Raw genomic sequence first — 25,102 nt, forward strand, 5'->3', positions numbered from 1 at the left:
CCAAGGTCGACCTCCAGGTCTTCAAAGCTTGCAGGACGTCGCTAAGCGTGGGTTCGAGCTCACCAGTACAGGCCCAAGCGGAGTGCAAGGGCAAGAAATCGGCATCCCGGGACCCTGCCCGGGACATGGCAGCAGCCGCCATTTTGCAACAATTACGCCGTCTCTCCGGACTCATCTCCAGGGGTGAGCTCAACAGCAGAACCCCGGCGGGACCCCCCTCAAGCGCACGAGCAGCACCCACAGCACTGAAATAGTGATCACAAGGGAGGGGGACCCGCCGGTGACACCGCTCCGCCAAGATCCCTCTTCGCCACCAAGCAAAGGAGCCCAGTACGGCCGGACGAACACAAAGGAGGGAGCCACCAGGCACGGCGTCCCCAACCCACAACTTGCCGCACACCACCTCTGGAGCACCGGACGAGTGTCCCAGGCACGTTCATTTGCCTCCGGGCTCTTCGCACATCGGCATCTTCCGGCCGGCCCCAGACCTCCACCCGAGGCCGCCGCCGACACCGTCTCGCCGGCAACTCGCTAAGGGCGAGGCCCCGGTCTCAACCCCGGGGAGGCCGCACTTTCCGGGAGGACGTCGCTGTGGATCCACCGAGCACCGGACCCACCGGGATGGATGGTATGTGACTGCAAAGCTCTGCATATAAGTTGTTGTCCGTTTTGGGCAGGATGGGCGACAGGATATTAGATTGTAGGCAGGTAGGGCGGCGGAGCCGAGCAAACGTGCGGCCATCTCGTTGTCGAGCTTGGCTCCTCCCCTGGGAACTGACTTCTTGAGTTAAGGATTTCCTTTAAGCGCCCTGGTTTTGTGCACAAGTGATCCGTGTCTTGCATGGCTCTGTGCTCTGGTGTGGAAAGTTGTGTACAGAACTGATGTCAGCGCGCGAGGGCGGTGTCTAAGTAGCTACCGCAACATTATACCGGCGACCACAACACCAACGACGAATGCTGAGTCGACTGACGCCACCTTCCGACGCGCAGGGATACTGCTGATGAAAACAAATTCTGCATCCAATCTGACACCTGGGGGAATATTGTAAGGTAAGGAATCTATAACTAACTTACGTTTCTTACAGATATATTGTTACCGAAGGTAAGTAACTTGTTCGTTGAGTACCCAATTTTCACTTGTTGTTGGTACTTCAGTGCCACCTCCTCATTACCCCATCGGCAGCAAGCCCGATTTATCATTTTTGTACCCCGGGTCATACTGTGTGCCCTATGAACGACATGCTCAGTTTTCAATAGTCTTTGTTCTCCAGGTCCACTCAACCCCCATTGGAAGCAGGCCGATTTATATTTTTGCCCTCAAGACCTGTAGCATGCCACCCACTCTTCCTGGACCCACTGTGTGCCCCATTGCATGCCAACCTGATTATACATTTTTGACCCACCCTTTCTCGGGCCTACGGCGTGCCCCATTACTAACCAGCCTGGTTTTTAATTGTTGCTGCTCGAGCCTGTCGCATGACCCATGGGCGATGGGGCTAATTTTCAATTCTCTTTAACTCACCCCATTCCCAAGTGGCCCATGTCATCTTCCATGAGTGGCAGGCCCAATGTAACATTTTTGGTGCCTCAATGGTGGGTATTGGTAACAGGGCGTGAGTCAACCTGGAGTAGACAGAGAAACTGCAGTGGCCCAGTGTCCAAGCAGTTTTGTTTCACTCCTCTGGGTCCTCCGGGCTGCAGTCGGGTGTGTCCTGATGGCAAGTCAGTCTTTTGTCTCCTCCAAGCAAAGCGTGGCATTGAGGTGGGCAGCCCTTCAGTAGAATGTGAAACAGAAGACAGAGGAAGAAGTAGTACACAAGCACTTCGCCTGCTGCTGACTTTTTACTGGTTCAACGGCTAGTGCTTGCCCAGTTGAAGGAGGAGTCCCAGTCTTTGAATTTCGTGGCCTCTTTTGAATACAGCACACACTTTTTACAAAACTGTTAATCTAGAGATTTTTCTGGAAAACGCAAAATGCTGGATTGTCTGAGAAAATGGCCAACACACTGAAGGCAAGGATACCGCGTACTCATGCCTCAAATCAGCACTGGACTCGGGGGACACGGTTAGTCACAGGCACTGTTTTGAGAACTCATGCAAGGCTTTGAATTTCTGGCTTTAAACCTGAGGTAGAGGCAAACATTATTGGCATGCTCCTCAGGGAAAACCACTTATTCAGACTAGAAGTGTACGTTAAAAAGTCTAATGACACAGCCAACCGCATGGGAGCCCTCCAGGTTTTTAAGCCTTCAATCAAAATGGGTGGCATCTCTGAAAGAAGGGGTGCATGGGGAGACCATTATACACCCTTTAAAGCTACAGTGACCACATCCTTGGCAACAAAAACGTTTTCTTAGGATGTGCGAAATTTGCATAATTTGCTTTTGCGTAAGTGAAGAAATTCCACAAACAATAGGCAAAATTATGCAAAATGAAAGTTTGGCATTTAGTACTATACTTTAGAGTGAAATTATTGCGTCAATCTTGTGCTAAAAAATACAAGTGCCTCAAGCAACAGCTGTACGGGTTCTGGTCATTCCCGTTATTCCCATGCTCCTGCGGTAATTACATGGCGAAATTTCTGCAGTTTAATGTAACAAGCGTAACACAAAATCCCAAAATTATGCATGAATACACTGGCATAATAAAAATTAATGGCGCACATAGAGACAAACAGTGAAAAGAGCACTGCTCTATAAGCCATAACCGTGCTGACTCCGCCAACATTCACAGTAGTAGTTCCTAATCATCTCTACTATAATATGAGAATGCGGAAACAAAGTTCGAATTCCAGAATTTAAAATGTGATAATTTCTCCGCTATTTCAGGGTCCAATCCGCATTCCAGCTTGCATACCCAAGTACAACTTAGGTATGCAAATAAGTTTATTTATGGCAGCAAACTCTTTTTACTGATTTGTAGAATTAGGGATAGGTGCCCTAATTCAAAAAATTAATTAACTCACATGGCAATTTTGTCGGTATGGTGACGTGTGTGAGCAAGTCTTTAGTTTGCGGCAGTTTTGTGGGATGCCTCCTTGGTAGATTCACCTGGCATGTGTAAGCTAATGAACACCCACAAACTGTCAGAGGCAGGAGAAAATATGTTTCCTTGATTGGCCGGGAGAGGGAACATCCCCCAGTATTCAGTGGCGATTTAGGGTGAGGGATTTCTCTATAGGGGAAATATATTCCTCTTTTAAAAACATTGCAAGTATACAAATTTAGTTGCTTTTTAGCATATGGAAATCTAATCTATACCTGTTACGTCTGTGCGTGTGTGTGTAAATGGTTATGCATTTGATTACTCAGGGAGAGGTGTGGCGCAGCGGCCATGGTGACTGAAGCTGGACGCTGGGGATCACCGTTCGATACCCGGCTCCGGCGGCAGGGGTATGCCTAGCACCATGTGACTCTGGGCAATAGCTTGCTTAATCTTCCCGACGGCCCCCAGCGCCTTGACACTTTCGGGTATTTGTTCGCGCTTTACAAGTACTGGACACATGGCTATTTATGACTTACATAAATATCCAGGAGAACTGCTGGAATTCTTTCTGAATTCTAAAGTAAAACGCTCATTGTGTATTCAAAATCTAAAGTAAAACGCTCATTGTGTATTCAAAACATTAGCCAACTGGAGTAAATTTCCAAATGCATGGGTCTTTGGTGAATTGGTCCCTGAGATAATTAAACCCAATCATTGCATACTAGCTCAATGGGAAACTGTCCCCGTGAGGCCACTTGACTTTACTTGAGTGCTGTTAAAATTGTATTTGTGCGTACAAATTATTTACTTCTAGTTTTGATCTAATACAACAGTTTTCAGCAGATTGTTCTCCCGGTGTCTAAAATAATTTTCTGTTTTATGAGTGCACTTCAAAGTTCTCTCTTTCAGATTTTTCTACTGTTTCTTAGCTCCGAATGTTCTAACGTGATTTTAAATATGTGTTTACATTTATGTAAATTGTGAGCTCCAATTCAGTAATTGTCTCTGGTACAGTTGAAACTGTATGGTTTCGTTCTTTGCTCTTGAAAGATTGCAGATAAGGTCAACATTCTGTTTTTCCAGGCCAGGTGAAGGCTGGCAGTCAGGCCATTTTGAAGGAATATTTCTACAATGCAAGGAAAAACTTGTGGTGAGACTTCCTTTAGTAAATAAGATAATTTGCTTTCCCAAATCTCTGTCCTAAATTCTGAACTGAAGATTTCTCACTGTCCTTGAGCAAGGTAGGAATTATGATTTCAAGAATAAAAGAAAAGTGCAGACTTAACCTGTGCTCTTTTGTCCAGCTATGATTTTATAATGGCAAACAATCTTCAAAATTTGGAAATGAGGGAATTTGTTTTTTTGAATTGGCGTCTCACTTTGTTCTTGTAATCATCTCCTTCCAGTCTAACAACGCTCTCTGCAAAATATTTGAGAAAATAATCTTTGTAAGTTTCTTTTGTGCAGATTACTATTGATTTTGTTTTATCCATGTTTTGAACGTATGCTGGATTGCATATCAGATACACATTCCACACATTCTGAGCTCACCAAGACATCCTATTATGTGTAATGTACATCTGAAGCATTAAAATTGTCTGTGCATACGGTCATACATGAGCTTTGCAGGGTGTTCTCTAATCATTAATTAGACATTCTGTGACAATTGTTTGCTTCTGCTTTTTTATTGCTATTTATTTTTGTCTCCCGCTCACACCATCTCTATCTACCACCTCAAGCCTCGGAGAAGACAGTTGGTCTTTGGGGCAGTATGGAGGTGTCTTCCTTTCTTGTACTGATAAGCTGAACAGACGCACATTGTTGGTTCGACCCGTCAGCAAGCAGGACCCTTTCAGTAATTTCTCTGGCTTCTTTCCTTCTGTAAGAAATCATTTTTAAACTTTGCAACAGAACTTGCATCAACAGTGAAAGATATGTGGGAATGTAACTAGCACATTCATTTAATGTCTTTTTTCATTATATGAGGCAAGAAGGACTTGGGGGACCTCATTAGTAATACCTTGAATATTTATGTAAATTTGAGATATTTACCTTATCTTTACTTAAAACATTAAAACATACCACCTCAATATAGGTAGACATAGAAAATAACTAACCCCCAAAGAGAAACCAGTTATTCAACACCTGTCAAACCTGAACTGTCTAGGATGTATTGTACTGGTCTTGTGTGTACTTTAAACCATTTACAGTCTGCTGTCTTGCAGTACAGTGAGAAAAGTATCTGCCTCTATAATAATATTTGCTTTTCTTAAGTCATTTTGATGGCTGGACAGCTAGTCAATGGAAATATACTCAACTACGAAGTCATCTTTGAGCCTGAAAATCTTTCTGAGAAGCAATACAATATAAATATAGATTTTGATTGCCACTGTTCAAGTAATGAAAGTAAAACATATGTAGAACCCAAGACCAGTTGCAATTCTTAAGATGACATTAGCATCTCTGGCCAAAGATAAACACAAAGTCATAGAAGAAATTATATGCCTGGCAATAATTGGTGTGTAATCAGGACAGGTAATATTGAGGGATGTCAAGTATGTGAGGCAAAGGATTATGAAATGCTTTGGATAACCATAAGGTGGAGGGGCTTTTTGAGTTTAAGGCCGAGCTTAATTAGCTGAGATAAAGTTTGTTGAGGATTTCTCTCCAAATATTACAAATCCATCATCAGGAGGCAGCAATGCTAGCCATCGATGTGATCCCCTTAAATTTATAACACTTCAGGACGCACAGTTTCTTGACAAGATGGGATAACTGTACATCTTGTGACTTTTGTTTTTTTTAACAGAATGATGCATTAGCTATAATTACAGAGTTTGATCTTTTCATGTTTATGAAAGTTCTGTACTGATTTGTTTTCTTTTTTAATGAATATACTTGTCTTTGCATGAATTCTTTTTACACTTTAATGTCTTGCTGGTCTCTGCTAACAGCTGTATTGGCAAGTTTAAGTGTCCTAATATTTATTTGATAACTATTAAGTTACAGTGATGTTGGTAGGAAATGGTACTGCAAGGAATTGTGTTTCTAATTATTTATTTGAAAACTGATAGCTGGGTTTTTATATGTTCTTTTAAAAGTATGTTAAATTAAAACTACCAAAAAGATAGATGTTATTCGGAAAGCATGCTTAGAAATTCAAATGCTAAAACGGAAAATTGTGTGCGGTTTGAGGCATTTTCCCTTTAGAATTATTATTACTTTTCTTGATTAATCTTATACTGCCTTTATTTTCCGAACAATATTTTGTCATATTTTTAACACTGGGTTGGGAGCAGGCTTTTAAACAAATAGGAACAAATGTTATGAAAGTTAATATATTTTATCTTCCAACAACAGCATAATTGTATATTTTAAAGTAGTGGGTCCCATTGTTCAAAAATAGGAATTATCTGTGAATTGTTTGCTAATTAATGCCTTCACATAATTTCGAAATAACATGATTTTTACTCTGGGATCTCAAAAATGTATGCATTGTTACTAAATGTATGCTGTAGTGGTCTTATCCTATAGACATTTGTAAGTGTTATTAAGTGGTTCTTCTATAAAATTGATTCATAGGTCAGATGAGTGTTACTGAAATATGCATGGCCTAATTTAAATATATTTACGCCCAAATCACACTCATATTGATTTTTTTAGAGCTTTTTTATGACATTCTTGGTTTGGAGGGTAGTGTTGAATGTAGTCTTGGTCGATATTGTCAGTTTTGCTTTATAATCCGTATAAGACTAACAGTATGCATATGCAGACCTGTTGCTAAGTAATCAAAAGACGGATTTCCTTAATATTTCCTCTATGCTGCCAGGTAGAGTTTTTTTTAATTGACATGTGTCAATGAATTGAGTTACATATGAAAGTGTGAAATGAAAAAGGAAGAATCTATACCTCCAAAGTTGTTTAAGAATTATCGATAACAATGTGAATGCTGATTTATTCCACATTGTTTAACTAAAAGAACTGAGGAACCTCAAGTTACATGGAAAACTTCCAAATGACCAGAATTCTAGCAAAGATCAGGCATTGATTGAATAACAGATACTGCTTATAAATCCTTTAAATCCGTTCTTATACCTATTTGCCCATTAAATTCGTTTTCGTATTGTGGCTCTACCCATTGTAGACATGATGTGCAGCTGCAAGTTAAAGAACAGTGACCATTTTGCTGTGAGACTTTTTTTAAAACATAGCTGGAAAAACATAAAAGCTGAACCTTCAGTAGAATGTAATATTGTATACCTTCATTAGGGATACACACATTTTGGACTTAATATGTCATTTTGTAATAGTACATGTTTGCTTTTCAAAATGTACTTTTAATATGGATATCAGAGTATTTGCCAGTTTAAAAAATAAATAAATAAAAATACTCATCATGCAAAAATGTATTTGACCTTGAACAATACATACTTTTGGAGGCCAGTGCACAATAATTACTTTTACGATTCAGAAAAGGGGGTGGTGATGAACAGAGTGTCTGAATTAAGCAGACCACTCTTACCCAGTCCAAAGATCAGGGCTTGATCCATCACCGTTATTTATCTCACTGCCCCATCCCAGCTCAGAACCTGGCTATATGCAAATCAGTCTGTCCCTGGCCCAGTGCATCATGGGAACAGGGCAGACTAAACTACCAAGCCAATTCTTCACCAGAAAGGAGACAAGCTACCGGGGACCGGTTTCTGCCATTTCAGGCGTCTTCGGCCCGGCTTGCTTGAATCCTAATGGAGCAGTGAGAAAGGGACTCATGTCTGAGTATACCCTGCCACACCTATAGTGGCCAAAAACGATTCAGAAAAGGGGGTGGTGATGAACAGAGTGTCTGAATTAAGCAGACCACTCTTACCCAGTCCAAAGATCAGGGCTTGATCCATCACCGTTATTTATCTCACTGCCCCATTCCAGCTCAGAACCTGGCTATATGCAAATCAGTCTGTCCCTGGCCCAGTGCATCATGGGAACAGGGCAGACTAAACTACCAAGCCAATTCTTCACCAGAAAGGAGACAAGCTACCGGGGACCGGTTTCTGCCATTTCAGGCGTCTTCGGCCCGGCTTGCTTGAATCCTGATGGAGCAGTGAGAAAGGGACTCATGTCTGAGTATACCCTGCCACACCTATAGTGGCCAAAAACGATTCAGAAAAGGGGGTGGTGATGAACAGAGTGTCTGAATTAAGCAGACCACTCTTACCCAGTCCAAAGATCAGGGCTTGATCCATCACCGTTATTTATCTCACTGCCCCATCCCAGCTCAGAACCTGGCTATATGCAAATCAGTCTGTCCCTGGCCCAGTGCATCATGGGAACAGGGCAGACTAAACTACCAAGCCAATTCTTCACCAGAAAGGAGACAAGCTACCGGGGACCTGTTTCTGCCATTTCAGGCGTCTTCGGCCCGGCTTGCTTGAATCCTGATGGAGCAGTGAGAAAGGGACTCATGTCTGAGTATACCCTGCCACACCTATAGTGGCCAAAAACGATTCAGAAAAGGGGGTGGTGATGAACAGAGTGTCTGAATTAAGCAGACCACTCTTACCCAGTCCAAAGATCAGGGCTTGATCCATCACCGTTATTTATCTCACTGCCCCATCCCAGCTCAGAACCTGGCTATATGCAAATCAGTCTGTCCCTGGCCCAGTGCATCATGGGAACAGGGCAGACTAAACTACCAAGCCAATTCTTCACCAGAAATGAGACAAGCTACCGGGGACTAAATTACTTTTAGCTTGACATAAGTTAAAAATGCTCATATTATTAAATTAAAAATGCTTATATAGCGCGAATAGCTAACCAATTGGGGTTTCCCAGTACTTTTAGCAATTGATAGTTTCTCCAAGATCAGGTGGTTCAAAACAGCCAAAATTTTTAGTTGTCTACGAAAAGTGGGCAAGGAGGTGCAAGTTCTCCGGTGTACTGCAGAGTATTCCAGAGCTTAGGGCTGAGAAATGTAAATGCACAACCTTCCATGCGAGTAAGTTTCGTCTTTTTTTTTGTCCTCATTTAAAGATAATATGCTTCCTTTCAAGATATATGGTTCTTTTCTGACCCCTTCCGATGTCCGAAGGATGTATTATTTTAATTACCGTTCTGGTTACTCCCTCATAGGGGAGAAGAAGGATACTATGTATCTCCAGAGCCGCACCTTCGATACTTCTTTAACACCATCATTGCTGCAGCAGCTCCCCTACCGTGCTGAAGAACTCAGAAAACAATGCAATCATGACGAGCTCAGCTCGTCATGAGCATACGAGAGGTGTACCTCATGACGAGCTGAGCTTGTCATGAGCATCGAAGGGGTTAAGGTGTCCAATCCACAATCTTGTGAAGGAAAGCGGCCCAAATGTTCTCACTTCCCAGTGAGTGGCCCGTTTCAGACTTTGTCCCCAGGACCCTGTCTGAAGCATATTATTAATCATAGGACTTCCGAATCGCCAGGATCTTCATATAGGTTACAGAAAATGTAATGAAAATTAAAATGAAAAGTTTCTTCTTAGGGAAAGTGCACAAGGAGAGGTTGCTGGAATGTAGATAGTGAATGAACTGGTACGGTTTTATCAGATCATTTATATGGCGAGAGGTGATTCCTTCCCCAGCTTTGAAGACATAACACAAAGCCTTGAATTGGACACGTTTCTCAACCCCTAGCCAATAAAGCTCACGGCCAAGGGAAGTAACCGAGGCAAATTTTGGCAGTCCATGAATCAGCCTTGCAGCCACCTTCTGAACCACTTGCATGCATCTCCTGGAGGCTTTGTCAACCCCCAGATAGAGAATGTTACCGTAATCCAGTCGAGATAGAATGAGAGACCGGATGACAGTTCTTGGGGCAGATATGGGGAGAATCAAGATGAATTTCCTTAGCCATTTCAAAGTTGTGAAGCCGGTCCCAGATTCCTTAGCCTACCTATGGCGTCATGGAGTACTTATTGTCCACCAAGAAGCCTCTGTTCTTGGCTTTGAGAGCAGGAATGGGAATATCCCCCAAAGTTGCTGGCCAATGCTGTGGTCCTCAGAGGCACAGGTTCTTTCCCAAGGATCAACACTTTTTTTCCCATTCTTTTTTAGTGAGTTGTTGTTCATCCATGAGGCTGCTTGAGCCAAGCAGGAGTTCAAAGGCAAAGGAGTTCCTGAGCAGATCATAATGAAAAGATGATTTGGGTGTCATCAGCATAGGAAAATAGATTAAGACTATAAATCATTAAGCGATGCATGTTATGAATATACTGCACAGATGCAATGTGCTTAGCCATAAAACTTATTATGGAACGTGAATAACCGCTATCTCCTTAATTAGCTTTTAGACAGATAGTAGGAAGTATTCCTCTGTGTCACCTGAATGGACCTTCTTAGACCAGAATGACGTCTACAGGATTTACTACTGCTTTTGGAAATCAGGCGGGTGTTGCTTGGAATTTGTAATCCTGTTTCTTGAGTTTCCAACTTTCCACAAATGCCATCATCATATGCTACTGTGTTTGACACAAGGTCCAATTCTAGAAAGGGCAAGGTAGTCCTTCAAACCTTTCCTTTTTTAAGACTGAAATTTGAAGCATGTCTTTAGCCACCATTCTTGCATCATACCAGGATAAAACACTTTCAAATGGTGTAAAACACCAACAACTCTCAGTTGACGGAGAAAAACTACTTAGCTAATATCCCTCATAACTTGAGCCTTGTTTTGCAGTTATGTTTCTTCTCTGCAAGCCTATCTTCAATTGTTCATGTATCATTTATTGCCTTTCCATAAACTACTATTGATAGACTAACAACTGACATTAACATTGAAAGACTAACAACTGACAGGATACTATGACTATATTACAGTGGGATAAGGTTAGTGGTGTCACTCCAGGAGCTCCCTGTTATCATTTTATTTGGCTATTTTATTATGGAAAATAACAGTGACAAGAAACTCATTCGGGTCATTATCTAAGCAGGAAAAACCTTTCTTTCTGATCTCGTCATATTTGAAGGCTTACAACTAGATTTCCTTGAATAAAAAAAATTGGTGTCCTCAGCTTCATGATTGGAAACATCTCTAAAATGTTTCTCAGTAAGGTGAGATTAATGAAAGATGACAGAATGTCAGTATATGTGCTACCATTCTTTAAAGTGCATAGCAGCCCTTGGCTCGGTCTATCTAGTGGCTGAAAGATGAGGTTTAATCTAGGCAGAGAATGCTCTATTGGCTCAAGTTGTGGGAAACCAAAGTGGGAATTCCACTGATCGGTTTGCGAGTAAGGCACAGTTTCTATATTTAATTTGATAATAGTAATTTCAATGAAAATACTCTTATTAGTTCCTGGTACAGTAGTTGTGGTGATAGTTACATTTCATTCATGAAAAAGTGCCCCAGTGGCTACTAGTACATCAACCATACAAAGCTTGTACACTACCTCACACCAGTGCTGAGAGAGAGGACATAAAGGATATGATCCTCAAAAATCTATACTAAAATTAGTAATTCATTTTATTAAAATACATACATCAAATATTCTTCAAATAAATAAAAACCGGAATACATAGCTAATTAAAAAACAATAGAATAAAAACATAAAAATACAAGGTCAAAATATTAGTTGCAAGCAACAGTACATTGGGAACAGGAGAAAAGACCTCTGGTTCCTGATTCTGGAGGAAACTACTAAATCAAGTCAGTACTCAATTGTATCCACAATGGGTAAAAATTCAATGTTAATCACTGTACAATTGTCCCAACAGATTTTAAGTAGTATCCTCTTCATAAAGCATCAACGCGTTTCGGTGGGCCTATAGATGAGCGGCCATCACCTTCTTCAGGAATTGACATATGTCCCAATAACAATAACAATAGTCTGTAAAAATAGACAGAACAATAAACATTACAAAAACCCACAAATCCGATTAAACCCTCATCATCAAAGCCCCTCTAAATGCAATACAGCATCCCTATGTCCAACATCTCCGCCCACTGGTGATGAAACTTGAGGCACTCATATATACAACACAACCATACATCATTGCCTGGATGGTATGTGCCCACAGGTAGCATCAGCATCCAGATTCTAATTAATAGGGTATATTCCTTATTTATTGTTGATGTTATTTAAAAAAAGGGCATCCCAGAGCTTCAAGGAATTTCCCAATATAATCACAACCAGGGGCCTGTCCGCCTCCCTACTAGGGAACCCTCCTACTTACATATGGTTTCATTATTTGATGAAAGACTTGTATTGTATATAAATACCTGTGTTTTTCGGCGCTTGTAGGTACCTCTGAGCCAATATTTCCAATTGGTGCTCAATAGATTCAGTGCTCAGTAACCTCAATAACTGCCACAACACAAATTATATTTACATTCAGTGGCTATTGGAATAACATGCCTATCTGTTAGAGATCGTACCAGGATATGGTTGCAAAAAGCGTTTTACCTGAATTATAAAAGCACAAGGGTCCACTGCTTAAAGCAAGACTGTTTAATTATTGTAGACCTATGTTTGTCCTATCACGGCACCTCTCAATTCCAAAGCACAATGGCACATTAATCTTGCTTAGAGAATATTATCTCTCATTTTGCCATTATTAAAACAAATACTATATATCGTAAATCTGAACGGCTCAATTTTTACCTGCAAACATTTCAAGAAATGCTCCAAAGAGCATGTGCTTCAATTTCTGGGAATAATTGCTGGATTATAATGCTTTTCAAATACACTCGATATAGCTGGGAAAACACAAAATTTAACATTATAAATCCCATTTTAAGCCTAACCTATTTTGGAAGAAACACTTCTTTCTGCTATCGAACCACACCATAGTTACATTTCATGCCTTCGTTTTCGTGACCACTACTGTGTATATTATCTGTGCAATAAATTATTCAACCTCAAAATATGGACTTGTTAAATTCATACCAAATTTGTTTTATTTTAATAACAAAATCTTCATCAATCTCTGCTTTTGCCACAAAAACAGTGCTTCCTATTTTTGAACTTTTGGCACCGATAAATGGACCATTTTTATGGGAACCCTGTGAAGAGCTATGCGCATACAGTTGTGCTGTTTCTTTTGTATGTTGGTCAGTAGAAGTAACGTTTTAAGAGGGGAGTGGGAAATTTCGAAAATATATATTTTTTAAATTGAAGTGCTTAGGATGTACCATATTGTATACCCTTGAAGAATCCACACTCTGCATTAAGATTTCGTCCTTATTTCTTTCTGTCAAAACAGACAACCACAAAGCTTCTAGAAGGCTCACACCAACAACATGGTTTCCTCTCTCTGACTTACACGAAGGCTGTAACCAGAAACGTCCGCCACAAGCTCACATCCAGAAATGAAAGAAATTCTCGAACGTTTCTGAAATTGTGTGAAGGACAAAATGATGGCTCTCCTCATTTTCTCCATGAGATCCTTCTTTCTGCTCAGGCCTTCGATATAGTTTTGTGTTTCCCTCTACTAAACGCAATTTCTAGTATATTTGAAGCTCAGCTGCCAAGGAGCCAAAAAGAGAAACGACAATCATCTGGTCAACCCATGCGGTCCCACACCCTGACATCACGCAATTTGCCTCTCATCTACATCAGCACGAGCGTGATACGGGTCTTCTTTCCTAATGCGGTGGAGAAGCTGCACAGCACAGCAGGTATGCACACCGCCTGGTGGTAATGTGTTAGTGATCTGAAACATTTGCCATTTTGGTGTTTCTTTTATTCTTATCCATAATGTGTGTGTGTGTGTGTGTGTATATATATATGTATATATATATATATACATATATATATATATATATATATATATATATATATATATATATATATATATATATATATATATATATATATATATATATATACGTTAAGATAAGATTGGTGTTGTATTTGGTAACACATGAGGTACCACAGCCAATTATTGTGTTACGAGGAATGAAAAAGGTGGAAGTGGTGTCTCTAAAAGTGACGTGTTCTCTAAACGGGTACGAGCACTAGCAAAATTATTTCCAAGAGGCGTGGCCTATGAAATTAAGCATCTAGCTTAAAACATGCTAAAATCGTGTCCTTCACATATCATGCCATCTAACCAGTATATGGGTGCTTCTTTTAATTTTGGTTATTACATCCAGAAATATACCACAAGGGACTTACGCCTAAAATATGCCAGAACTTACTGAATATGACAGCGCTTGTTAGCAGCATTAAAATAAATGAGGGACAACAGTGATTGCAAATGTACAGACTTTACGTAGACTATGATTTAAAGTTGTGTTTTAAATGCTGATCCATTTGCGAAAGGATGTTGCACACAGTTCAGAATTCTGAGTTGTGCATCAGTTACCACATTCTGTAATTTTATCCTGACCGATTTCGCTAGAAGAATGCTGAGGAAAACTATCAGGATAAAATGCTAAGACATAAATACAAAACATGCTGTAATCAGTGTGGAATACAAAAAATATGATCAATTGAATGCTTGAATTCATCTCAACCACTGGTAATTACTCAGGCCATCTCCTAGTCCCTCGTTATTTTGCACACCATGACTCCTCAGTTTGCCCAGCCATATGCAAATCAGCCCCAACCTTGCTCCAGTGGGAACAATCTGGCTGGCCTAAACTGCCAGGCCACATCCTCCCTGAGCCGGAACATATCGCAAACCATAATGGTATTCACCCTTATTAGGGCATATCAGTCAGGTGTAGCTTGGTCCCAATGGCAGAGTGTGTATGGGACCCACATTTGGGCATACCTGTCCCACCTAGTGCGTCACACTAAGAATACAAAAAAGAGATGGATAGAAACAGTGATTTCACATTAGGCTTAATTCTGAGGCAGGAAACTCAAGGGAACATTGTGTTTTCCATTGAATAACCTACACCTGGGTAGCACTAATTATTATGTTGGCTAATTATCACCTACATTGTACATAACTTGGAACCCTGCCCTTAGTCTCCAAATCTGTTTTTTTGTGTGCTTTTGTCATGAGGATATCGATATAAGTACATAACTAACAATATGCAGTTTGTGGTCAACATTTCCAACTATCTTACACATTTTTCTGCCTCCTGTTACCTCATAGCCTCTGATAACCCCCCACTTTTAGCTTTGTCCTGACAATACAGTTACATATTAAAAACAACGTTGAATTTGTGTGAGAGCGAGAGAGAGACAAGACCCATCTATTCTGTCCATCTGAAAGAAACATGTTAGTGAGATTCCTTACCTTAGAATAACCCCCAGGCGTCAGACTGGACCCGGAAAGTTTTTGTCAGCAGTACCCCTGCGGGGTCGTCTGCGGCTCCGCGTCCTTCGTCGGCCTTGTGATCGACGGGATAACGTCGCCGGATTACTTAGACGCCGCCCTCACATACTGACATCAGTTCTTTTTTCCGCGCTAGCAAGCCAGATCCTGGAAGAGCGTACCCTTAGTCATTTTTTGACTAACTTTTGGAAATTTTTTGTCTATCTCTTTCGAGTTGACATCAACTCCTGGTGCCAGTAGGGATGCTCGGTTTCAAGCCGTGTGACGCCTGTCACCGACTGATGTCGGTTACCGACCCCCACCACCGGTGTCTCTACTGTTTAAGGGCCAACCACCACGACAAGTTGTGCCCCGACTGCCGGGCCGTGACGTCAAAGTCGAGGCATGGCTAAAAGAAGTCGAAGAAACACCATCGTTCTTTGACCTCCCTTTGCCGGTCGCACAACTCAGCCGAGGGTTCAGGTGGCGCCGCCCTCGCGGCTTCGGCTGAGCCCGTGAAGTCGCATCCAGCCCCACACCCTCCGGTCCCTGGTCTCAATGCGACTCCGGAGCAGATTCGAGACTTCCTCGTGGCCATAAGGACTCTCTATCCGCCGTCGGGCCCTGCCAGCGCGCCTTCGGGTCCCGCGGGTCCAACTGGGTGTCCTAGTCCTGTGTTGCCAGCGGCTTCGGCACCGTCGGCGACTTCGGTCCCGGCACCGCAGGACCTCGTGGGATACAGGCCTGGATCCCGGTCGGTGCCGGTGGACCTCACGACTCCTCCGCCAGCGCTGACCCCCTCAGAGCGCCACCGGTGCCGTCCTCGGGCGACGCCGGCCCCGGTTTCAGCCCAAGCCCGGGCTCGGCGTCGGACCGGCGCCGATCTGCGCCGCCGACTGGTGAGTTGTTCACCTACGCCCCGGCTGCATCATCTTTGCCTGTTCATCAGGACACGGATGAAGGGGAGGACTGAGAGGGGTCTGAGGACCCTCTGGCACAGCAGTGCCAGTTAAGTCAGGACTGGGCACATGAGCTAGGGGAGGCCAGTGGACTAGACACTTCACCTGACACTGGTTTTCTCTCTCCTCCTTCCGTGGCTAACGAGGAGAGAGCTACTTATGCTGAGGTGCTGTGCAAGGCGGCCAAGGCCTTGGGCCTTTAGCTCCCTGCAGCGGCTGTGAGCACTAACCTTCTCACCGAGGTGCTTCAACCGCCAGTAAGCTCTTCGGAGCCTCTGCTGCAGTTTAATGAGGCCTTCACTGACGTTCTGATGGGCACTTGGTCCAAGGCCACCACAGTCCCTCCTGTGGATCGGAACGTGGCCCAGCGCCACCGCTCAACTCCGGGCGACCCCTGCTTTCTGTTCACCCACCCCACCCTGAGAGTCTGGTTATCCAGGCCTCCACATCCCAAACCGCCTTCCCGACCGCACCACCGGACCGGGAATCCAAAAGGCTGGAAAAGTTTGGCAAGAAACAGTTTTTCTCCCTCATTCTAGGGTTGCAAAGCATTAAAACGGCATGTCTTTTGAACCGTTACACCCACTCTCTGTGGGATACGGTGGCGGACGTGCTGCCCCAGTGTCCGGATGAGGCCAGGACACGGCTCGCCCAGGCTCTTGCTGAGGGGCGGGATGCAGCACGGCACTCCATCAGATGTGGACTTCACACCATGGACTCGCTGTGTAGAGCGATGGCAACGACGGTGGCAATTCGTCGCCATGCCTGGCTGAGGTCCACAAACTTTTCAGGGGATGTCCAGAGCACTCTCATGGACATGCCTTTTGATGGCCATTGCTTCTTTTGCGACAAACCAGATAGCGCGCAGAAGCACTTTAAGGACTCTAGGGCAATGGCCAAGTCCTCGGGCATGTCTGTCCAGTGCCAGCAAACTTCTGTTTTTCTCTCCTTCCTAGTCCGAGCTATCAGACCCATTCCGTGCCAGTGGGAGGCAGTGTTCACCATCACCTGCTCCACTGGCGTACCATCACTTTGGACAGGAGGGTGCTGCAAATCGTCCGAAGGGGCTATTCCCTCCCCTTCGAGACAACCCCTCCAGCCATGCCACTGCAGTACCACTGCATGTCGGGGGATCACTTGCAACTTCTGCAGGAGGACGTTACGACACTCTTGGCCAAGGGGGCCATCGAGCCCGTTCCTGGCCCAGATGTAGGGCGGTGGGCAAGGGGGGCCTGTGCCATATCTTGGACCTCAGGAGCATCAACGTCTTCCTCCGGAAGGAGAAGTTCAAGATGCTAACTTTAGCTCAGGTTCTGGCTGCTCTCGACCCTGGAGACTGGATGGTAGCGTTGGACTTGCAGGACGCTTATTTCCATATTCCCGTACTGCCGGCCCATCGGCGTTACCTGCGGATCACGGTGGGCCACGAGCACTTTTAGTTTACTGTGCTCCCCTTCGGCCTCACCAGTGCCCCTCGGGGGTTCACGAAAGTGATGACAGTGGTCGCAGCTCATCTGCGCAGATCAAGGGTTCCAGTCTTCCCCTATCTCAACGACTGATTGTTGAAGGCGGGCTCGCCCAAAACAGTCGTCTCCCACCTCCAGGCTACAGCCGACCTCCTGCATTCGCTGGGGTTCTCCATCAACGTGCCAAAGTCACACCTGAGTCCCTTCCAAAAGCTCCTCTTCATCGGAGCGGTTCTGGACTCGGCGCACTTTTGGGTTTATCCTCCCGAGCAGCGGGTTTGGGATATTCAGGCTCTGATTCCGATCTTTCAGCCTTTATCCTGAGTTTCGGTCAAGGTGGCCCTACGGCTGCTGGGTCTGATGGCCTCCTGCATCCTGCTGGTACATCACGCCAGGTGGGGGATGCGGGCTCTGAAGCGAGACCTGACGTTCCAGTGGGCACAACATCAGGGAAACCTGTCCGACCATGTCCTGATCTCGGGGTCATTGCGAGACAGTTGTAGTGGTGGTTCACGGACCGTGATTGGGTCAGTGGCAGATCCTTCTCCCTACCTTAACCGGAGCACACAGTGGTGACGGATGGGTCCCTCCTGGGATGGGGGGGCCACATGGGAGAGGCGGAGATCAGAGGCCTCTGGTCTCCGGCGGAGTCCTGGCTCCATATCAACCTTCTGGAGCTTCGGGTGATCCGACATGCACTGAAGGCATTCCTTCCCTCTGTCCGGGTAAGTGTAGTGCAGGTGTTCACGGACAACACCACCGCCATGTGGTATTGCAACAAAAAGGGCGGGCTGGGTTTGTGGACCCTTTGTCAGGAGGCTCTCCGCCTCTGGACATGGCTGGAACATCAGGGCATCACCCTGATGGTTCAACACCTGGCAGGTTCCCTGAATGCCAGGGCGGACGAACTCAGCCGTCAGTGCATGATGGATCACGAGTGGCGTCTGAACTCGGACGTGGCACAAGGTCTCTTTCAGAAATGGGGAGAGCCTTGGTTAGATCTATTCCCCACTGAGGAGAACGTGCAATGTCATCAGTTTCCAAGGCGGCACTCGCTCAGAGATGCTTTTTGTTGCAAGTGGAGTTGCGGTCTGTTATACGCCTTTCCGCCTATACCACTTCTTGCCAGAGTGCTGAAGAAGATCAGGCGCTACCAGGCCCAAGTCATCCTGGTGGCTCCGGAATGGGCACGAAGATACTGGTATAACCGAGCTACTCAGTCTGTCAATCGATCCCCCGATCCGACTGCCTCTTTGGGAGGATCTTCTGACGCAGCAACAGGGGACGGTCCTCCACCCGAACCTGTCCAGCTTCCACCTACATTTGTGGAGATGAAGCGGCGACAGTTGATGCCATTTGACTTGCCTCCTGAAGTCTGTGATGACATTCTGGCAGCCAGGCGTCCCTCCACAAAAGCGGTATATGCCTGCAGGTGCAACAAATTTGTGGCATGGTGCACAGCAAAGGCTATGGATCCCCTTTCCGCCCCTCTTTCTGAGGTTTTCCTCTTTCTTCTTTCCCTGGCCCAGCAGGGCTCTGCTGTGGGCACCATCAAGGGATATCTTTCAGCTGTTTCAGCCTTCTTTTTGTTGATTAAATTAATTTTATTAGTTTCATCTGCATGGCACAATATAACAATTGGACAAGCACAGTAAAGTAGGTTAGCTCTTACCTCCCGCCCCGCCCGTGCTGTGAACGCCTTTTCTCTGGGAGAGTGTACTGTGTCCATACAAGCAAATGTAGAGGCGATTCTCTTGAACAATGCAATCATTAACTCCCGTAACCGAACTTCCCGGCCTACCCAACCCAACCCCAACATCCTCTCTCCCCATCTACCCCTTCCCTTGCCCCCCCTTGTTTCAGCCTTCTTGAGGCTTCCTGATCAGCGCTCTCTTTTCAAGTCCCCTGTTGTGAATAGATTCTTGAAAGGCATAACTCACATGTTTCCTCCTGTTCCCTTCGTAATGCCTGAGTGGGACTTGAATCTGTTGTTAACCTATCTGATGTGTGCTCCCTTTGAGCCACTCCATAACTGTCCTCTTTGTCTTTTGACTCTCAATACTGCTTTCCTGGTTGTCATCACCTCAGCCAGAAGAGTGAGTGAGCTCCAGGCTCTTTCTTCTAAGCCTCCTTTCCTCTGTCCATCCGGACAAAGTTGTTCTGAGGACTTGTCCTTCTTTTCTACCCAAGGTGGTTACTGACTTTCACATCAGACAGTCCATTGCCTTGCCTAACTTCTTTCCGCCTCCCAATCCTTCGAAAGAGGAAGAGAGGCTCCACCATCTGGCCCCAAAATGTGCGCTTTCTTTTTACCTGAACCGCACACAACAGTTCTGGGTTGACGACCAACTTTTTGTTGGCTACGTGGGCGCTAAGAAGGGACGGGCGGTGCACAAACAGACCATCTCTCGGTGGATCGTTTTGTGCATCAAGGTCTGTTATTCCTTGGCTGGAAAGGATCCTCTTGAGGGGCTGCACGCCCATTCCACTCAGGCCACGGCGGCTACTACTGCCCTGGGATGGGGAGTCCATTTGCAGGACATTTGTCAGGCAGCCACGTGGTCCTCGCTGCACACGTTTGCCAAGCACTATTGCCTAGACAGCCAAGTCCGGAGAGACAGCTTCTTTGGCCATTCGGTTCTCCAGGACTTCCTGGTGTGATCTTGGTTCGCAGACCCACCACCGGGGTTGGTATTGCTGGGGTATCTATTCTAAGGTAAGGATTCTAACTAACGTGTTTCTTTCAGATGCACAAGTTACTTACCTTTGGTAACGATATATCTGTAAGAAACATTAGTTAGTTAGATTCCTTACCGCCCCAACCATCCTTCCTGTTCTTCGACCGATATCTAGGGTTAAGATCATCCCTTTCAGGGCCCTAGTTTCATGGAACCAATGTCGGTTTCTTGCATGACTCTGCGTTCCTGGCACGGAAAGCTATGTACAGAACTGACGTCAACATGCGAGGTCGGCGTCTAAGTACTCTGGGACATCATCCCGGCGATCACGACACTGACGACAGACGCGGAGCCGCAGACTGAGGAAAATTAAATTTTGGCCATGATGTGTTCCCTAGCGCGTACCCCACCGACTCCATGTACCAGCTTAAAGTGCATGTAACTTCCCTCCTGTGCCAGCTATGAAGACGCAAATACATTTGCGTCCACCGTCAACTTGTCCTCTTTCAGATCCACCATGAATGGATTATATAGCCCGTTCCTAAGTATGCTATGCCACCGTCTTTTTGTAGTACACTTTTCACTTTTTCCTGCTCTAGCCAGAATAGGCCCTGAATTCCTGCCATCTGAACCTCTTTTGTGGCTCCTGGCTCTGCCCGGGCTACCTCTGTACTCGTGAACTCTGTCCTACTTTCAGCGCGGCCCCTCGCGCTCAGCTCAAGCCTGCTTTCTGCCAAGACTGACTATAACCTTCGAGTTATCTGTTCCGCTCCCCGAGAATACATTCCTGCCTACTAGATCCTGTAAACATCCTCTCCAGCTGCAGAGCCAAAAGGGCCGACCTGTCTTAATGCAAGTAATTCATAGCCTCCGTTGCCATGCTTCCATGGAAGGCCCCGTGCCCCCACGCTTCACATGTAGACACTCAGGCGCTCATACACGCATCCACAGTTAGCATAAAATAGCCTCTACCCTAGAGACCTTTCCGCCCAGATAGTATAGTCCCTAAACATCAGATATCAGATATGATAGAAGTACAAGTTGATCTGACATGCCAGACTTCTGTCTCTTTCCGTCAGTGTAAATGTCAAGACCCCTGCACCCCGTCAATCACACGTCATGCAGCTGCGCGCGCATCCAAGCTTCCGATTTCTGCTGACATTGTAACATTCTGTTAGCACCACCCCTTGGTGCCACCCACTTGCGTCACCTATCAGTGACGTTTCTAGCACACACCTCTAGTTCACGCCTAGTTTACGCCTCTTGATGATGTATTGGTACCACGTGTATACTGTTATCTTGTCTTCTCTCAGCTGTTACGCCTCTTACATTGAACATTATGATGTAAATCAAGTATATAAGCTATGTATTGTCAATAAACGAGAGCGCGCTCATCTATCCCTTCTGACACCCCTGTGGTGGTCAGAACATGATATCCTGATTCCTTTATGAGGAATAAAACCCTTAGAAACTCTAACACCACGGACTCTGTTTTCTTTCCTTCTGATTGAGTTATCATTGATTAAGTACTTACCTGCATAGAAATTAAGAGAGTAAATTAATTATTTACGTCATTTTGGCGCCCGAATAGGGACCCCTCCCCCACCTCACGCGCCGGTAGGTGCGTTGCAATCCGTGTCCCCTGCCATCAGTTAGACGGACTACACGTGTACTGGCAGGATTTCCTGCACCCCCCTCTGACCCACGGAGGTGACGAAGACTGCGATCAGTGCCCAGACGAGGCGGTGAGGAGTGCGGAGGATCCCGACCAGAGCCCAGCCGAAAGAAGCAAGGTCCGAGGTGTGAAGAGGCCCACCAGTTTTCCGAAGTTTTCCGAAGTTCTCCGAAGTTTTCCGAAGTTCCGAGTCGAGTCCAGTCGAGTTTTCCGAGGCCTTCTGTTTCCGTGCTTCCCGGTGAGTACCATTGCTGGGTCGTATCTAGACGGGTTTGGGTACGCAAGTCCGGTCTGCACTGTTTTTAGGCAGTGTATCTGTACTGTTTAGCAGTATATCGAGTATTCCGAATTTCTGCACTGTTACACCAGTGTATCCGTACCGTTGAGCGGTACATTCAGTGTAGGGGGTAGTTAGCTATGTCTTCAATGTTTTCATGTGATTAATGTTGTGGTATGAATGTGACTGTTTTGTTGTGTATTATTGTATTTCTTGTATCAACTAGCAACTCGTATCAAGGAATAAAGATCTAGCGTTCAGTAATAAGTAAGCAGGATGCCGTTCCTCAGCAAGTTAAAACAGATCGGAACTAGGAAAGGGTTACTAGAGGAAGAAATTCCTATCCCCCCTAGGGACACTCCAGGCAATTTTATGTATCAAAAACACGGCATAGATGCCATATTATATCTAGATTTATGGGCCGATTACACCAAGCACCTAGACGAAAGACACAGATGGCCTGTTACCGGAACGTGGGATGCCGAGTGCATCATGAGGGTAGAAGAAGCATTATGGAAAAAGAAAGCTAGGCAATCCCAGAAGGACGCCATAGAATTTTGGCGTAAGGAATCACGTAAGCGTGCTGACAAAGCACTCCGTAGAGAAGACAGACTTAAAGAATCAGACAAAGAACGAGAAAACGAATTAGTTACTGAAGGGATCCGAGTAAAAACAGAACAAATAGACCGTGCCCGAAATAATCTTGTAAACGGTATGTATCTCGTAGCAGATGGCACATCTGAAACTGAATCAGAAATACCGAAAAACTTACCGACACCATTAGTTCCAACTAAAGTAATGCATAAAACTACTAAAGACATATTCCTGAATTCATATCTAGAGGATGTAGCACCAGCTTACACCAATCTGCCTGTTCGTGCCCTGCCTACTGACAGGGATGGGGGTGGCACTGCGCCCCCAGATCCAGTTCCGCCAGTACCGCGACAGACCTCCCCTGTTCCGCCAGCTCCGCCACTTCCCCCCCTCAAAACGGATCTACCGAAACCAGTACTACCTGATCTTACTAAACGACAAATTCAAGTCCAAATCCAGACTCCGCGAAGAGACAATGCCCAAGCCCAAGCCCAAGCATCTGCCTCAGGAGGTGCGACAGCGGGTCTACAGACCCCGCCACCGACACACAGATTGCATTTAAGGGACACGCAGAATCCTTTCCAGTCTCCCTACTCAGCCCGGCTTGACGCATTCAAAGATAGGATGTCAGTTTGTAGATATGATCCAGTACCCGGAAAAGACGATCTAATGGTATTAGCATCACTCCGATTGAGATCTGCTACCGATAACTTGCTATGCTATGGAGGAATGCAGGAAATTCTCGACAGACTATATAAGTTCGTACGGACAGGGAAGGACCCCGAAAGTGTTAAAGCTGCCCTGCATAAACAGAAAGTTGACGTTCAAGCACAGATATTACGATTTTTCATAAATTGTGTAATAAGAGAACGAGACAGGCCTGGGACAGATCAAAGTGAATTAGACGCATTGAACAAGTGGGGCCAAAATATAGCAGACGCAAGGCATGATAAAGGGACTTGCATAGCCAGTATGTCCCAGAAAATTAGAAAGGCAGTATTGACAGCACACCAGGAAGAGAATGATAAAACTTCCTCCGAGGAGGAAGATGAAGATGAAACATCAGAAAAGAATACAGATATAATAGCGTATGTAGGTAAGGGAAATTACCTTAGGAAAGGCATCCGTCCGGAGAGCAAGAGAGTCCTTTTCTCTGCTTTAACAAATCCGAATTCTTCAGAACATCAGTTCCAGGAAACTGATAAAAGGCTTCGAGATCGAGTAGGGTACCATGTACTCAATTCTATGGATGAACAGGAACTAGCCCGGTCAGCCGTGTTGTGGGCCGAAAACCCAGACATATATAATGATGACACGTTAGTGCAGACATTCTTGAACCTTTCCCCGGAAGAGCAGAAAATAGCAGGTGTATACATGATTCAGCACCTCCTCATCAAGTTCAGAAACCATCATTCTGATCCAGGTCCCTTACACGAAACATTAGAAGCACTAATCATGGATAGATGGAGAGGTTTTAGTACCAAATTAATACAGATAATTCTAGAGCAACGACGTAAGTATTACAACTTCTTAAGCTCTGAATATGTTCCCGCCCCGCCTCCAGAAAGAAAAACGTACCACATGCAATGCGGTGGTGGCATTGAAAGCCAGAATCCCTTACGAGAAGTACATCCAGTTATGGGTACGGACCAACGCCTGAAACGTGTGTATGTTCACACACCACTGACTAAGTTAGAACTGTTAGAAATGAAGAAATTAGTTCCGTGCCATGATAAAGACCCTGCAGGTTTTCACAGAGAGCTTAAAGACATGTTACTGATGGGAGATTACACGTATGATGATATTATGAAAATGTTAAAAGTACTGTTGCCCACGGGCATTTACGAGAAATTAAAGGAAAAGGATTGGGAAGTGGGAGAGTCAAAGATAGCATGGGCAGAAATAGAAGACGAAGAAAAGAAACGAGTCCCAGGGGTAGGCCTTGGGGATCTGACTAAAGCATTACCAGGTTTAATAGTACAGGTTCTGCCAAGATTATTGACAACTAGAAAGGAAGATTGGGACGCAATCTCGTCCTGCAAACAGAAACAAGATGAAGACACTAGTGACTTTTATTCAAGATTCGAGAAATGTTTCATTATCAATAGTGGCCTAAAAACTAGTAGCGAGTCATATCCACACCTTTTTGTAACAAAATTAGTAGAGAACGCCCTACCACTAGTTAAAAATAGAGTGTACAAGGTTGAAAGTACTTGGCAGGCAAATACGCC

The 25,102-nt window shown here is 44.8% G+C and overlaps 1 protein-coding gene across 1 annotated transcript in view; it reads left to right on the forward strand.

Moving 5' to 3' along the window:
• VPS13B (vacuolar protein sorting 13 homolog B) overlaps positions 1-25,102 on the forward strand; it is a 2,999,480-nt gene that overhangs the window by 1,705,418 nt on the left and 1,268,960 nt on the right. Inside the window, exons 28-29 of the mRNA XM_086966051.1 lie at positions 4,069-4,135; positions 13,216-13,630. Of these exons, the coding sequence (XP_086822177.1) occupies positions 4,069-4,135; positions 13,216-13,630 (482 nt within the window). The remainder of the gene's footprint in view (positions 1-4,068; positions 4,136-13,215; positions 13,631-25,102) is intronic.

This window comes from Lissotriton vulgaris, chromosome 4_1 (assembly GCF_964263255.1).
Source record: "Lissotriton vulgaris chromosome 4_1, aLisVul1.2, whole genome shotgun sequence".
In the NCBI taxonomy this organism is placed as follows: Eukaryota; Metazoa; Chordata; class Amphibia; order Caudata; family Salamandridae; genus Lissotriton; species Lissotriton vulgaris.